The sequence below is a fragment of the Lepisma saccharinum genome, chromosome 29, assembly GCF_977018435.1.
Source record: "Lepisma saccharinum chromosome 29, izLepSacc3.1, whole genome shotgun sequence".
Lineage (NCBI taxonomy): Eukaryota > Metazoa > Arthropoda > Insecta > Zygentoma > Lepismatidae > Lepisma > Lepisma saccharinum.
In genome coordinates, this window is record NC_139257.1 from 50,436,831 (window position 1) to 50,454,849 (window position 18,019).

The 18,019-nt window shown below is 38.4% G+C and overlaps 1 protein-coding gene across 3 annotated transcripts in view; it reads left to right on the plus strand.

The window, feature by feature from the left end:
• Positions 1 to 18,019, plus strand: part of LOC145981619 (uncharacterized) — a 427,540-nt gene that overhangs the window by 276,129 nt on the left and 133,392 nt on the right. For all 3 annotated transcript variants that reach the window (XM_083114992.1, XM_083114994.1, XM_083114993.1), the window contains exons 5-7: positions 2,921 to 3,110; positions 3,948 to 4,099; positions 15,965 to 16,105. In XM_083114992.1, coding sequence (XP_082971118.1) covers positions 2,921 to 3,110; positions 3,948 to 4,099; positions 15,965 to 16,105 — 483 coding nt within the window. The remainder of the gene's footprint in view (positions 1 to 2,920; positions 3,111 to 3,947; positions 4,100 to 15,964; positions 16,106 to 18,019) is intronic.

Consider the following 18,019-nt stretch of genomic DNA (forward strand, 5'->3'; position numbering starts at 1 on the left):
AAATAAATACTTCTCCTATATGAAGAAATTAGAATGTAGAAATGCTCATTAATGTCGTGGCAGAGCAAGCTGTCCTTTTTCCCACAATTGACGCATGCGCAGCATGCACCGCATGCGTTCACGAGACGCCTCTGCTCAGCCTCATCTTCGCGCTTAGTGGTAGCTACCACACTGGTCGACACTTTGAGAAAAAAGTTCGGATGTTTTCACATCAATAGGTGATGACATCAATTTCTTCCCATCACGTCAGGATTTTTCTCTACGTCACAAGTTCAATCAACCTACTAGATTATAACATTGAGTATCGGACATTTTGCGAAGGAAATTTTGACGTAGGATTTCGAAAATAGAACTACGTAATCACAATCCATACAATTTTCATGCCAATGTGTCACGTGAAAGTGGATTAAATACATGCAATTCTACATGCAGTTTTGGTTCAAAATTGGAGGATTTGTATTGTAGAGAATCAATATTTTACCACTATGTGAAGAGAGAGGGAATAATGGATCTACAAAAACTAGAAGTGATTGGTAAAAATGGATTTCATTTTTGGAATCAGCGTGCTGAAATTATTCACAGACAACAGTCATCTGCGAGACATCCAAACCTATGTCGACCAGTATATAATTGAAGTAAAATATACGAAATTAATCAATTAAACAAATATTTTACACACTCTGTGAGAAACGTATTTCTCTCACCCCATTAAGCTGATATTCAAGGGTGCCAGGGGAGGGGCCAGGGGGGAACGTGCTCCCCCTTGAGATTTCTGGAAAGAGTTAATGAAATTCGAATGGTGAAAATGTAGCGATATTTTGTAACTAATAATATTATTTTCTGTGACTTACAGGAAGTGAGTTACAGTAACTATTATTATTACCTATTATTATATTAGATACTTAATTTTCAACCTTGAGCTCAAGAAGGAAACATAAAATTAATGTATTGATACAAGACATTTTTCAAATAGGATTGATAGTGACTTTATAAATACAATAGTATATAATGTTCCAAAATATAAAACATGAAAGAATTCATTATTGTCTGTAAAATTGAAAAATGGTGGTGAATTTATAAAAATATTAATCGATGATTTTAATTAAGACTTCCCTTAAAATATTATATTTAGGTATAGGATGTGATTTGCTGTAAAAACCATTATGAGATAATCCTTTGATATTACTCTTTGTGACATAGTGTTGTATAAGGTTTCTTTTTAACTGTTCTCAGTACTTTCAATAAACTGTTATTATTATTTTGAAGTAGCTTACAATCTACAGTGTATTCATATAATATGCTCTCCGTGGTTACCATTGGTTTGCAATACGTTTCTCCCACTCTTGATGAACACGCTTTAGAAAATAACACGTTAAAAAATATAATAAATATGGAAACTTAAAAACAAAATTTTATTTTCCTATTTATTGAGACTTTTGGTCCACCCTGTATTTTGCACTGATTATCTAACTATGAAAAAACAGCTTTTTGTCCTACATGAATGAATAAATATGTTAAATATCCAGTTATGCAAATTCTAGATAAATACACAGAAATACATACTACATATCAAGTTTCTATAACTGCCCCCCTGAGAAAAATTCCTCCCGGCGCCTTTGCCGATATTAATGAAAATATTTCCCTCAACAGTAGCATAACGACCGGGAATGCCAAACAAATATTCATCAATTAACATGACTTGAAATAAAATGTACACCACCGATCTCAAGTTATGTTATCGACATTACGTTTCGCATACACAATATGGCGATTGAATTAGGCAAAATTCCCTGGGAAGGAGGGTGTGGTCTCTTCTTCAGGGTGCGAAATCCTGGGCGGGCCCACCAACAATCTTGGCCTCAAAAATCCCATCCGCCAAAAATTTCCGGGGGGAGGGGGAGTTTTTGTTACAACAAACAAAAGATAAGGAATTACTTTTAATTTCAAATATACTGTACTAAGAATAATAAAAAATACATACACAACTTAGTGTAGTTGTGAGTGTTGAATGCTTTTACTCTCTCAAGAGACCATTAACAAATCTACATCAATATGCACAATAAAAGTAAAACAAGAATACAAAACAATAATAACTATGAAATCTAATTGATTTGTATTAACATAAAGCAAAAACTAAATAAAAACTTACACATAATAAAACCACTTCAACTATTTCATAATTTATTAACATCTTTAACCAGTTAGTAAGGAAGTAGTTTGCTACTTTATAATATCTGATATACATAAAAGTAATAAAAAATATTTCTTTGTGTGTAATTATAATAATACTATTAATTACTAATTTAGTAATTTAATATAGGAATTTATTTTTACTTTTAATAACATATGTACATCGTATAATTTATATGTATGTTTCTGGGAAGGGGGTTTGTAGATTAAGATCTTTCTCCCCCCACCAGTCTTAAATGATTTCGCACCGTTCATGGATTTCTGATGTGACGTCACATTCTGTCCAAATTGGACATTATCTTAAATACTGAAATCAACAATTACAAAATAATACTACTCTTCGCTTTCAAACTGAGAAGATACCCGTGAAAGAGACATGTTTACATCCATGCCGAAGCTCTCGCCGTTGTCATGACAACGAAATGGTTCCCGCTTGAAGCAATATAACATTATTCTTAGATGGAATCCTTGGCATTTTCCGTGAGTGATGGTGTAAAAAAATGGTATCTCTGAAATAAACTCAACAAATTCTTAGGTAGAAAACGACTGCAATAAAATTATCTCAGTCATTCTTTAGTGCACGTTAAAATAAATCATCATGGATATAGGAGGTCAACACAGAAATCTATTTTGTACTTACAGAAACAGGATATTACATTTAATGAAATCTAATTAATTAAAGTTCAGCTACTTAGTCACGTGATCTATACATTGGACCCTTTCTTTGCAGACCGTGGAAGGATCAGAAAGAGGCCGAGAACGAAGTCACGTGACACGAACATCATCCAGGAGATTCCCCCGCGCATCAACTCCTCCTTCGCCGCGAAACTGGACCTGTCTTGTCTCGCAGCACGGCACAGGGGGCAGGGATTCATGAAAGCCCCCGGCGTCAGGAATGCGGTTGTCATAAAATACGTGAGGTAAGAACTTTTCTTTATTCCCTTACATTGGTTATTTCTTTTTTGTATTTTCTATTTTTTTTTTGTTTTACGATGTAAACCAAGTTACATTTTTCCTTTTCTGTTGCTAATTATACATTCCCACATACCCTATATTCATCCACTTACTTTACATAACTTCAATCCATGATATTTATTATTAATGTAAAATATATTCTACACTATTGTAATTTATTTCTTGGCTATTCCATCTCATATGGGACAGTGGGCGCTTGTTGATCATCACAGATTTCTTTGAAACAAAAATGTGGGTAATACATTTTGAACGGTTTGAGATACTGATATTTTTTCACCTGTAGAATTATAATTTTTTCCATTTCAAGAATTTTCTCTAAAATAATGAAATCATGTGTTGTATTTTATGTATTCTGGGATTGTAATATGAGTTGGTATCTTTGCAGGGAAAATGCATTTCTTGAGTTCTTGAAAAATTAAAACAAATAGAATTTCACAGTTTTTCTTTTTTGAAAATGTCTCAAACCATTCCTAAAATTGATTCCTTGTTATTGAGATATTAGCTTTGAAGGTAAGTATGTTTGCATGTGAATTCGAAAATTTAAACGTTATCTAACGTCTTTGCAGGCCTGTAACTTTATCACAAAACGTCGGGGTAAAAAAAAAAAATCAGATTTTAATGTATGTAAGAACGCTGTATTACACATATTTTTCCCAAGGGAATCTGAGTTGATGAAAGGGTAAATTTATGGCTTGCTGACTGATTTGCCGGTGTCACTTGTGTGTATGTGTGTGCACTGTCGACTAGAACTTGTAGCCTGTTACCAACTTCTTGCCTTCCAGGAGGAAAAACATCGATCCTCCGAACAACCGCTACCTCCTGGCCCTGTACGAGTGTCTCCCAGGATATGCGTTGGTGGACCACTCTCTGGATCGCCTCTATTGCAGCGACGAGCAGTGGGTGGGCGACGAACCACGGTGCGCTCCCCTTGAAGGTAAGTGAAAGCCAAGAACATAATAAAACTTACTGAAAAATCCAAAAGGAAGTGGGAGATCGTCGACAATATAAGTTTTCTTACGTTATCTTTCCAGTTTTCAAAATGAGCGCGAGAAATCAATTTTCCCACTTGAAATCGGACGCGGTGCGCCATTCTTTTGTTTTGCGCCGTGAGATTGGACCCTGTCGACTGGTAGGAGTCGACAGTTGCACTGTAGATAGCGTGCAGTGCAGTTGATACTGAATCATGTCCGAGCTGACAGTGTATCAAAGATGGCAAATTGTGGGTGCGCTCCTTCCAGGGGCCTCTGGTACCAAAGTAGCCATGTTATATAGAGGGACTCTATCCAATATCATGATGACATAATAGTGCGTCCGGAAAGACATCATCAGATAAACACCTGCGTGGACGAAAATGTACACTGAGTGACAGAGACAGGTGGACACTGAGAAGGGCTGTGACCATGTTTTGCATGAAGAATGGTGCAAGATACCATTATCCACCATCAAGGACTTGTACTTGTCCATTCCTCGGAGACTGCAGGCTGTTTTGGAAGCTGAAGGCGATCCTGGACCTTATTGGCTACAGCATTTCGTCTTTTTTTTCAGGTGTTCCTATATTTTTGTCCATCCCTTGTGTGTGTATATACATGCTTAGCCTAAAATAAATAGACAGTTTAAACGCTTTATACATTGAAATTTGTTTGTTACATCAGAAAGCATTTAGTACCGTTGCATAGAGAAATTCTTCAAGTTTACGACTTCCGCTTTTCGTTTGTCTTCGTGACGTCAGCATCACGTGAGCACCCTTGACGTAAGTCGAGCAGTATGCCCTCTAGCCAGGTGGAGAATGCTTTCTGCGTTCTTCAATTTGCTAAAACAAATTATGTTACTGTCGTACAGCATCGGGTAACAGTCTCATATGGGCAAAACGTTTTTCTTCATTTTTACAGAAGAAACTACTTACGGAAATGAGTTTCTGTAAGATTTCCAAGGTTCGTCGAGGTATTTTTCTTTCATCGTTGAATCTATTTTACCGGAAAATCATGTATTTTTCAAGAGAAATATCTCACCGACGCACAATTGCCATTGTTTCCCCTACGTGAATCGGATGCTGCGTACGTTTCATGACGTAACCCCCTGTCAGTGTTTCCAACCCCCTTTTTTTTTTTACTATGCTTGCCTTACCTAACCTAACCTTACTGGAAATGGTTCGTTGGGCTATCCGTCAGCTACCCATGCATAATGTACAATTTGCACTCGTGACGAACACGATGGTAGGTATTTTTCGGTGAAGAAGGTTTGAAACACTGCACACCGTCAACGCTAGTCAAGCTGTGCCCGCGTTACGCAAGCGAAAAAAGGAAGAAGAAAAATTACTCTCCACGTGAAAAGTTGAAATTATTTTCGTGAAAAAAGCAAAATGCCAGCTTGAAGAATCTTTCGCAATGCACAGCAGGTAAGTACGAGTGTTGAAAATGTCGAAATAAACGAGGGAAGGGGTTTTGCCCATATGAAACTGGTACCCAGCATCGTTTTACACGGTATGGTCCTACCCTTCCTACAAGTGTGAACGATCTTAAACAACACATCACAACAGCTGCTGCGACTGTTGACATGGACATGCTGAGACGTGTTTGAGGAGAACTGGACTATTGCATTAATATCTGTCGTGTTATAAAAGGGTCACACATAGAACACTTGTAACTTACCAGTGTAAACTTCAGGGCGTACTCTTCAAACCACGTAAGTATTTCAGCCCTATTATTAAAACTCTTCTTTCTGTAAAACCTTGAAAGTGTATATTTCTTTTAGGCTAACCCTGTATTTTGTATATGTGGCATTGGATCAGGCCCGTAGCCAGAATTTTATTTCAGGGGGGCTCATCCCTAATCAGCCCTAAAGTGGGGGGTAGAAGGCCTGAAGATAAATTTATCAATATATTACACCTTACAATACAAGATGTTTAACTCTGCTAAGGAAGTACAATTAATTTCCACTGTACACTATTTAAAATAGATATCTGTAGGATTTCGGGAGGATGGGCTTCAGCCCCTCTAGCGCTCCACTGGCTACGTGCCTGCATTGGATGGACAAATTGTTTTACTGGAATTACTTTCTCCCCAAGACTTGAAAATTACGTGAGGTGTACTGTAAATAATTGACTGGAGAATCGTTTTAAAGTATTAACAACCATTAGTACCCATCAGGGGCGCCTTTTTTAAAAACAAAAATTACGTCTTCGTAAAGTAGTTTTTAAGCAGCTATTATATTCCTCATGCAAATGAAATGTAACATGAAAAACGTTTAGAAAATATTTCAAAGTCTCTTTATGTCTTTTGTGTCTGCTCATTTGTTTTTTTAGATAATTAACATTTTTATTGAAATGTATGTATTTACATTAAGAGGCCAACCTAACAGTTTTATGCAGGCCTCGGTAGCCGAGCGTGTTGGTTGGGTGGTCGACTCAACTAGCTTTGATCCAGAGGTCTCGGGTTCGAGTCCCTGCGAGGGCATGGGTGTGTTATAATGTCCGCAACAGACATGTGACGGGTACAAATAACCTTAGTGTTGACGGACCCATAAAGTAACGAATATTTACAATATATAACAGTTTTATTTAATTATTTACATAAATGCTAACACAAATCGCAGGAAAATAGTTTTACTTTTTTGTTCTTGCTACAATATTTTATTTTTTAAATTTAATTTCGCAATAATATAAAAATAGCATGTACACTAAGACATAAAGTGACATACACAACAAAAACATATGAACATGATTTGAAAATAAAGCAAAAGTTGCTCTACGCAGTGGGTTATTTTTTTATGAAATTAACGAGCGGTCTCAGGTCCAAATTATCAAGCACAGTTTGATGTATGTGGAATACCGCTAAGCTGCTTAGTCTCTTCTGCTTACATGTCGTTAACCTAATTAATGTAATTTTATTGATACAGTTTACAGTTTTGAAAAATATACTTCTGGTGCTTGCAACTGCAATTTATAATCATTATTTATCTTTATGCATGATAAAATATTGAAATTTCAACAAAAACGGATATGTCCCCTCCCCCTTTTAAAAATATCATTCTAGAATGCAAATTTTGAACGTTTTCGGAAAACTAGTTGCTTTTACTTTAGATGTGAACGGGAGGGACGCCATTTTCAACCAGGGTTGTTAAACGTACAGGAATTTTAAATAAATTCAATTCCGGTCCCGGAAAGAAAATCAGCAAGCGTAAATGGGTTCTGGACCGTAAAGAATATTTTTAACTGTAAAGTATTTCAATTCGGTCCAGGAACCTTTTTTCAATGAAACAATCCGCAATTTGGACCGAATTCAAATTGTGCCACGAAAAAGGTTGCGGTCTTCTTGAGAAACCCAATAGAACCCTTTGAAAATTATGGGTTACTGGACCTTCAACAAGCCTGTTTTGAAAGTCTCGGGAGGGGACAGTTCCTCCAGAGAACATGTCTCCTAAAAACAGACAGTTGCTTTATTTTACACGACAATGAATGAAAATTGCTTTCTGTCATACTTTATTGATACAAGCCTCAAACATTGCCACCGTTAGTTTATTTACAAAGCAGCTTTTCTGCCTTGAAGCACTTAACGTCAAGTGCTCTCAAATCTTCGTCCAGACGGTTTAATGTCACGCCACGAGCACTTGTTCAAACACCCGTCGAAGATGGCTGCAAACGTGTTTCCGCCTATCACGAACGGAGTTCCTTCAGCAAGTTTTTCTCTGCGCCTGTCGTTTGTAAAGATTGCCTTAACCAGAAAGGTTATCGCTTGCTCAATTAAACCGTCCAGTAGCTGGAAGCCGGACAACAGGGGGCATCGCTGTCACTTCGGTTTTGCTCCGTTCGCCTTCTGACTGCGCAGGAACTTGATCCAATTTACAGCGATCTCAAAGTCACCATGAAGCAGCTTTTTGTGGCGTTTTAGTCAATGCACGCGATCGTCTACCTACTGTGTATGTCTCCATGTCTCGTATTATGTCCTGCTTTGTCTCGTTCAAGCCTCGCTTTAGCCGGAAGCATTTCCTTTATTATTTTTTGCTAGCATAAAATCTGCAGTGTGTGGCTCTGTCTGAAATATACAAAGTACAGACTTGAAGTATGGTCTTGGCGGAAGTGACGACACCTAGTACAGTTCGAAAGCGCCTAGAACAGAAGTACGCAAGTACACAGCTTGCAGTACAGATGGTTGGTGACTAGGTCACGTGGTTTCCGCACTCGGTCTTCGTTTGTTTAAAATCAAGGAAGTAGAAAGCGAGCATCACAGGTAGATATAAGTTATGGGCCAGCAAGTTGTTCGTCATAGTTCTTCTAATGTGTGGAAATGTATGTGTACGAGCATTTGAAAATGCTATGTGATTTCTGTAGTGAAAAACAAGTGTTCAAATGGCGAGGAAAACAACGAGCACTCAGTTTTATCTACTGATCGTAATTGGCGCTGCAGTCGAAGTGCAATTCGAAAGACAACACTTCCAGTCTACGTCTTGAAGACTGCACTCCAAGACCATACTCGGAGGATGCTCGCTTCAAGTATGGTCTTGCACCTTTCGGACACGGCCTGTAAATGCTTCAAAAAATCTTGTATCAGATAGTACTAAACACGGAAGCATTTCATTGTACATTTCCGTTAGCTTTTTCGATTACAATGTATAATATTTACAGCACAAAAGGCACGTCGAGTTTCACCATCTATGGTGAGTGAACGGTGTTGACAATTGAAACAACTAAAATATTCCTCCATACGTGCACTGTATACGTTATAAAGTATGTATTTAAGCAGCGCCATTGCTATGTACCTAAAACCGTCTAATAGAAAACGTTAATCCTCTCGGTTGAATACTTATCGTTATTTAAAAATGTGAAGTGATACATTGTTTACATCTCACGCGGCCGCCATTACATCCGCACTCGTGACCTAGAGGGCGCTTCTGATTGGTTATGCTACGAAAAATGCCACGGAAATAGAGCTGATTCTATTCTTGAGAAATGCCATGGCATCTGAAATGCCATACGATTTTACTTTGTACGGTAGCATTTTGGTCATGGTGTAAATGTTAAGAAAAATGCTTTCGGGTAAGGCGGGCCTAAGGGATAGACGCCTTTACTTTGCAGCAAGATTTTATGTATTAATCCGCGAGTTGCAGGTGTGATCTGTGGCCCTAGCACGTTCTTACGTGGAAGCTCTGCACTGCTAGAAAGTTAAAGTATAATTTGCAATGTTCTACCGTTAAAATTTAACAGTGTGCTTGTTATTTTACAGAAAACGGGACCTGACAGTTTTTCTCATCAACGCATACACATCCGTGACGTCACCTCTCTGTGCTGTGGCTGGAATAAGAAACAAACATGGCGTCGGTAACCGCTTGGTACAGACAAACACTCATAGCTACGCATCTATCTACACAAACACACATTCAAATTAAATTTGCATGTTTTATCATGCATATTGATAGACAATAATATTTACTTTGCAGCTGTATGCACCGTAAATATATGTTTAAAAACTGACTCATTAACTATCTAGCTAATAGCTGTTAGTTCTTCAAAAACGATGACAACCCAAATTGTCGGTCTTACACTATATTTTTTTCAGTCGGGTTTTTACAGTATAGAACAACAATAACTTGAAGTACCGCAACAACTATGGCTGTTTCCTGCATCCCTCAGTTCATCTCGAACTGTCTTCGATAAATCTTATCGATATTCATTTGAAGTCTGGAACTCTAAAAAATCATAAGAGAAGATTAAGCCAAGCGTCAGGTCAACTTTGCAGCAGGTTTTCGCATATGTAGATCCAAACGTGCGCGCAGAATATAGTTCCACTGAGACGGGTTCTATTCCGACACAACTGCATACTTGCAAGAAAATAGTTATTTAATTTGTAAAATAATACATCCATGAACAGGTATGTACTTGATCGGTGTCAATCACTGTGCAGACGAACTTTGATCCGCAGATTCGCCAACTGGGGTTTGTATTGCGCTGAGGAATCGCTGAAGGCGAAGAGCGAGTCGAGCAAGACTGAATACGTTGCAGAGCGCGTAGAATCCGTGATACCAGTGTTGCACATCCCACTATTTTAACCCTATGTTTATTGTGATTAATAATCGTGCTATACAAAGGCGAGAATGGCTGAATCGAGGTCTCCTGTACAGCGAGTGTTATTGTGGCTTCATCCGAAGGGAAAAGCTCTTCAAATCAAGCGAGTTGTTTAAAATGCATAATCCTCCTTACGGAAACAAGATCAAAGTAAAACAGGGCGTGAGGTGATTTGCCGTCAATGTGCGGTGCAACTGTATCACGAGTGTTGAATGATTTGCGGTTTGAGTTTAGGAAGAGGAAACGATTGTTTGTTGTTTGACGACAAAATAATCTCCGCGATATTAAAATATATCGCCGTGAGAAGAAACATGTTTATTATTTGGACCAGACTTGCTTTAACTAGGTGGGGGAGGGGCGGAGGCGTACAATCATTTTTTTTTTATACCACCGTTGAAAACTACCGCCAGCGCTGAAGAAACCGACGAGAAAGGGAGGGAAGGAGGAGGCTTATTGTTTCACCCACTGGCGGCAATGAAGTCTTTGTTGAAGGCGCATATTTACTGTGCCGTGCAAAGAAAGGGAAGGGTGATTATCAGCAAGAAATGGACAGACCAAGATTTGAATCCTGGTTTAGTGAAGTGATTCATAAATTGAAACCAGAGTAATAGCAGCAGACAATGCACCTGATTGTATATATATTACCAATAACAAATCATGCTTTTTTTGCTGGTATAACTTGAAGTGTGTGTCTTACAGTAACGGATGTATTGCGAACGAAGTAACCATGTTTTTCATAATTCACTAATGTATTTCTTTCTAAACCAAAAACAATAATTTGTCATTAAATTCAAGAGGGCCTATCGTTGTTTACTTTTATCTTTGTTCATTTTTCTTTTTGCGTTCTCGAAATATACACAGATGCTCTCATGCTTCGAAGATATTTCGCACTTATATTAAGTAATGACACATTTATTAAATAATCTATGCGCAGAAAGTACTTCTAAAATATTATGTTTCAGGAGACAAAAAGAAACAAAAATACATTCCGCTTGACATGCATGGGGGTTTTGATGTGTTGTGCGGTTGGCAATACTGTGGATTTTCTCAGTGTCGGCGATGCAAGCAGCTTGGCGGTCGAGGCAAGACTGGCACGGAAGATTCTGTGCTCAGTTCTCGCGCGGATTGATACATAAAACCTGCTGCAAACTTAGCCTGACGCGCGGCTTACTTATATACTAAACGCCGTAATGTAATTCCAACTTGCAATATTTAATGAAATCTGCGATTCACAATAACATTGCCTTGAATTTAGGTAGTGTGACACTCGACATTATTTTCATTATTATATAGAGCTTTTTCAGCATCATTATACAATCAATAAACTTTATGGTATGCAGTAGACTCAAGGGTTACATATTTGTATTTAGATTTCGTTTCACGAATGTGTAGATGTTTTTTGTCCCACATACATAAAATGAGTGTAAAATAAAGATTTACATATATGATAATAGAATCAAAATTATATAATATGAATAAAATATAGGTGAAGCAAGACAACATTACGAAAGATATAATTTCGTAAATAGTTTATAGAAGATTAACTCTAGAAAATAACTCTTTTCGGCCCGTTTCGAAAGGAATTGTTTAGGCTGGAAGTTAAATGACAATAGTAATGTAGCAGCTAATTTGGATTGAGGGCCTACAATTTTTACAAATTATCCGCACCAAAAAATAAACTCCACAAATCTGTCTTTCTTTCTCCCTCCACCATCTCATATAAAAATATCCTTTCCAATTTTTTCCTTCCCACACATAAGAGTAATACAGTTTGTATCTTCCAGCCACTACACACATACGTTTTCAATACCACCGACTGACAAAGGTGGTACAAAGGTGCCACTTCCAAAACACAGCTACAAGTAAAGAAGAGCATATCTGACCATTTTATGTTGATTTTATTCATAGCTACGTCACGCCTTGTAATGAAAGAACGTACAAAAAGTGACTCGCTCCACACCTCATTGAAGTATGGATTGACGAAAAAAAGATATGAAGTGTGACCATTCGCGTTGAATTAGACTTCTCGGTGCAAAAAAAAATGAAAGAAAAACTGGAGAACATCAGGTAGCTTAACACAAACACTGTCACTTCTTTATTCCTTGCTGATCCATCTTGTGAAACGAGATGCATTTATAACAAGGACAGTTGTTGATCAAAATCGAGTCGATTTTCTTTTACGGATAATTAATGTTGGTTTCGTTTCGTGTGAACGTTCCATATCCACAGATGCAAAACATCGGTATTATGTGCAAACCTGTCCTCTGCATGTGGAACATTTTAACAGACAATGTCTTCTTAGTGGGGCAGAGAAGTTTTAGCCGCTCTTTGGATCGTGCTATTACCGATAAATTGGTAATAGTACAGTCAAAATAGGAAAAATAAAGGAACTAATTCATAAAAGCTGAAATTTAGTATATAACATCACTGTAACATTAATAAGAACATACTAGAAGTCCCCGGCGATCACCCGCACGCTAAGTCCGCCATATTGAAAAATGGCGGACAATGAAAGTTTTCACGAAATAAGGGAACAATAATTCATAATAAGTTGAAATTTGGTGTATTGGTTCTTTATAACATTACTAATAACATGTCAAAAGTCCCAGGCGATCAACCGTACGCTAATTCCGCCATATTGAAAAATGGTGGACAATGAAAGTTTTCACGAAATAAGGGAACTATAATTCATAACAAGCTGAAATTTGGTGCATAGCTTCTTTATAACATTAATAATAACATATCAGCGATCACCCTGCCGCCAAGTCCGCCATATTGAAAAATGGCGGATAAATTCAAGTTTTCACTAAATAACTAATTGACAATAGCCTGGTGTTTGAAATACATATTTCATATAACACTAGCAACATCAATTGCAACATATTAAGTTTTCTGCCGATCATTGACACGGTGGGTAACGGCGCCATATTGGGAGCACGGCGGATAATTTCAATATTTCGCATGAGAATGGAATGGACTTGTAACAGAATGGGATTTGGCAAATGTGTTTGGTATGTAAGGTCTGAGAACATTTTGTAACATTTGCCGTTTCATCAGGCGGATTATTGTTTTCACGTGTCTCTTTCTGTTCACAAACTAAATCAGATTGTCACTATGGTTACCTGTAGGTAACACACAACAAAAGTCGTATACCATCCCTATTATCGTCTCCTTCACCGCGTACGATGTGGATATTGTATAGTTTTGCCAGACAGAATGGTATTCAATTTTGAAATTTGTGTGTATGTTCAAGCTTCTGATCAGTACTAAAATACAGTGAAGTGTAATATTACAATATCTTTACGACCACAACTTACTATGACTTCGATTCAATGGTACTTCTGCTCACAAGTGTACTACATCGCAGACCTTTGACCAAAACTGCCATATACCCGGCGGTAAGGGTCACGAAGAAGAAGAAGAAGAAGTATCTGAATCAGAGTTCGTCGCTTTCATCGTTGTCATTGTCTTCTCTGGAAACACTGAGAACAAGAATGGAATTCGTACAGGAAAAACATTGTTTAGAACGGTAGAAGAATATTGCTCCAGCTTGTGTCCTGTCAAATGAATTTTATTGAGCACTTATTAGACAACCTTGTGGTTAAGTATTTCTTGGAATTAACTCTTATTGGAGATGGAAGAAGAGCTCACAGGAAATGTGCTGTTCTGTTATCCCGGTCTACATTCGCAGAAACTTCTAGCTTTGTGTCGTGAGGTGAGGCATCAAGCCGTACTCAAGTAGTTTATGACTTGCAAGTACGTGCTTGGCCGTTGATAGGTAAATCTTGCGTAGTGGAAATTTGCTGCTTCGTAAATAACATTAACATCGTCGTTGAGTAACTGGAATTCTCACGCGTCGAGTTTCTTGATATGGTACGAAGAACGACTACCTTGCGAGCGGTGAATAAAGATGCTACACTTATTCACTGAACTGTAGACGACATTGAATCCGTCAGTATAGTGTGAGTGACCTATACAGTTAAGACTTCTCTGATGTTACTTCCTGTATTACAAAATGTCAGCCCAGCCGTTGGGTTGCTAGTTTTAAATTGGGGGGGAAATCACCCCATCTCCAGGAATCTTAGATGCAGTATCTTCCAAACACCTTGACTTAACCTTTAACATGCAAACCTATATGACGTGGCAGACAGTCATGGTTCCCGACTCTCGAATATCTGCTAAGACATTGATGTTATTTATTAAAGGGCCTCCCCGATGACGTCATGGCAACATCCTGGCCTTGTAATCAAGGGGTCTCGTGTTGGAGACACACATTCGCATTTCACTGTAAACTGTAGGTCCAATCTCAATTATCCTTAGCCTACTTGTGCATAAAGTAGACTTACAACAGCAACTCAAATACAAATATCGTCTTAATTAACCTATAGGGCAAAATACAAATGATGCATTCCACAAGGGAGGACAAATTTGTATGTGTGTCGTGTGTGTCCCTATATTATATAGTTACATGAATCATCTATTATATAATGAATTACATATTACACATTTAGTGTGTATACCATATTAAGTTTTATTAATATAATAGTAATTTTAATTGTATATATAGCACGAAAATTTGATGGGCATGTGAAGTTTTGGAGGAACCAGTGCCCCTCCCCGGGACCCCTGAGAGTTCGTTTCATAAAATACTGTCAGTTTGCTGTTACACTTTGAAACACACGCAGTGGCGTGGCGTGACTTTTTCAGAAGTGTTACCGGCCATCAGAAGTTATCATCTCCACCCTGCCAAAAAAAATGCCTTTGATCTGGATTTTTGTTCTCTTTTTTTTTTTTTCAATCCGCTCAATGATTTATTTAGCCACAATCACTCCTAGAAAGAACTACCACTCACGAGAGAGTTACCGCGAAAATCCAGTGAATAGTAGTCGAGCCTTGTCAACCATCTCTGTTTCTTTGCAAAGAGGTGGAAAGGGGAAGTTCCACACATTCGGGTCAGTTTGACGTTTGTGCAGTCAGCAGACGACAGAATTCCCCTCGTCCAGCGGTGGAAGGGAAGTCCAGATGTACGTACTACTGTTGCCAACTTAGTTTTTTGGAGCAAGGTTTCTCCAAATCACGAATCGCATCAAGTACTTATCTTTCGTCTATTACGTAAACGGTTTCAGTTGCAATTAAATCCAGGTTTGGCTTTGCAGTCTAGCTCTTGTTGTTTCAGAGAAATAGTATCCCCGTTTTAGGCGAGATTTAGCTCTTTTCTGGAAATCCAATGTGGCAACACTTGCTGATCCGGTAGGACGCAGCGGCAACAGGGCCCCTAAACAGGCATATGAATAACCCCCTAGCACACTTGCCTCCAAGTCTTTCCCCGCTGTTCCCTTGCATTGGCGCCCTTTCCTCCTGTAGCCTCTTGAGGGTACCGGAACGGCCTGTCTCCTCGCTTTTGTCGGCTGCAGAAAAAATGTCCTCTGCAATATACACTCAACTGCAACGCTGTCGGTTAACTTATTTAACAATGTTGCTATTTTATTGAGAAAAACACTTTTTAATTTCTTTACATTTTGCTGTTACCTGAGGTAACACCGGTTACATGCACGCCACGCCTCTGAACTCGTATTACGATTCTAGACAATATGTACCTACGTTATATACAGAATGTAATACACAGAGCCATTAGTGAAATGATAGTGGTATTTCAAGGTCCATTTCTCCGTGCTTAGGTATCAAACTATTTCTAATAATAATCAAAAGTCAAGGAGAATAATATTTTACTTCCTTCTTCAGGTGAGCTAGACCCGGATGATCTTGCCGTGTGTGGCAACGGAAGAGGCGTGTGTGACCATGTGTGTGAGGAAGACGACATGAAGCCTGTTTGCTCCTGTTACCATGGATACAGACTCAATCCTGACGGGAAAACATGCGAAGGTAAGTTCTTGACAGATTAAGTAACCGTCTGATTGTCTTTTCAGTGCATGCTCGTAACTACGCATACTACTGCCGAAAATTTATATGACAGGGCGGACTGCAGAAGGATTTCTGACCCCCCATCCATCGAATTGATATTATCAACGCGGAATCTTCTTTACAGAAAATGCTCACATTCTGAAAGGAAACAATATTTTCTACAGTGGGATCCATGAGTATTACCGTTGTAACGTGTAGCAGTGTTCACGTTACAAAGATGTATATAAACTTAATATTTTTCTTTGTTTGGTACTTATAAATTTTATGTGTTAATGTTTAATTACCAAGGAATGTGGAACACACCTCGTATATAAACTATATATCCTGATGTTAAATATAAGTTCCAAGAGTTTGTTTCTTTCTGCCAGCAAGCTGAGCTGGAATTTCATTATCGGTGACAACAATGCGAGAAAGCAATCGCTATTGTGTAAGCCAAGCGTCAGGTTAACCTTGCAGCAGGTTTTCGCATATGTAGATCCAAACGTGCGCGCAAGAATATAGTTCCACTGAGACGGGTTCTATTCCGACACAACTGCATACTTGCAAGAAAACAGTTATTTAATTTGTAAAATACAGACAAAATAATACACCCATTAGCAGGTGTGGACTTGATCGGTTGCAATCACTGTGCAGACGAACTTGGATCCGCAGATTCGCCAACTGGAGTTTGTATTGAGCTGAGGAATCCCTGAAGCCCAAGTGCGAGTCGAGCAAGACTGAATACGTTGCAGAGCGCGTGGAATCCGTGATACCAGTGTTGCACATCCCATTATTTTAACCCTATGTTTATTGTGATTAATAATCGTGCTATACAGCGGCGAGAATGGCTGAATCAAGCAAGGTCTCCTGTTCAGCGAGTGTTATTGTGGGCTTCATCCGAAGGGAAAAGCTCTTCAAATCAAGCAAGTTGTTTAAAATGCATAATCCTCCTTACGGAAACAAGATCAAAGTAAAACAGGGCGTGAGGTGATTTGCCGTCAATGGGCGCACGAACTGTATCCCGGGTGTTGAATGATTTGCGGTTTGAGTTTAGGAAGAGGAAACGATTGTTTGTTGTTTGACTACAAAAGAATGTCCCCGGTATTAAAAGATATCCCCGTGAGAAGAAACATGTTTATTATTTGGACCAGACGTGCTTTAACTCTGGGAGGGGCGTGGGCGTTATATTGATTTTTTTTATATATATATATATCACCATGCAAAACCACCGCCAGGGCTGAAGAAACCGACGAGAAAGGGAGAGGGGAAGGGGGAGGCTTATTGTTTCACCCACTGACGGCAATGACGTCTTTGTTGAAGGCGCATATATTTACTGTTCCGTGCAAGGAAAAGGATGGATGATTAGCAAGAAATGGACAGACCAAGATTTGAATCCTGGTTTAGTGAAGTGATTCATAAATTGTAACCAGAATAATAGCAGCAGACAATACACCTGATTGTATATATCCACAATAACAAATCATACTTTTTTTTTTTGCTGGTATAACTTGAAGTGCGTGTGTCTTACAGTAACAAAGGTTTTCATAAACGTATTTTTTTATAAACCAAAAACAATAATTTGTCATTAAATTCAAGAGGGCCTGTCGTTGTTTACTTATATCTTTGTTTATTTTTATTTTTGCGTGCTCGAAATATACACACATGCTCATGGGCGTCCGGAAGGGGGGGCAAGGGGGCCGTTCCCTCCCTGGAAAATGAAAGTCAACCAAAAATTATGTATTTCACACATATAATTTCATTTTAGCCACAATAATATGTGTTAATTATTGCATTAACACAATGAATTCAAATTTAAGCAATGTTATTAGGGAACTACACTCTTTTGGGGGAAATGTGACTTGTTTGCCCCCCTGGGAAAAATACTCTCATGTTTCG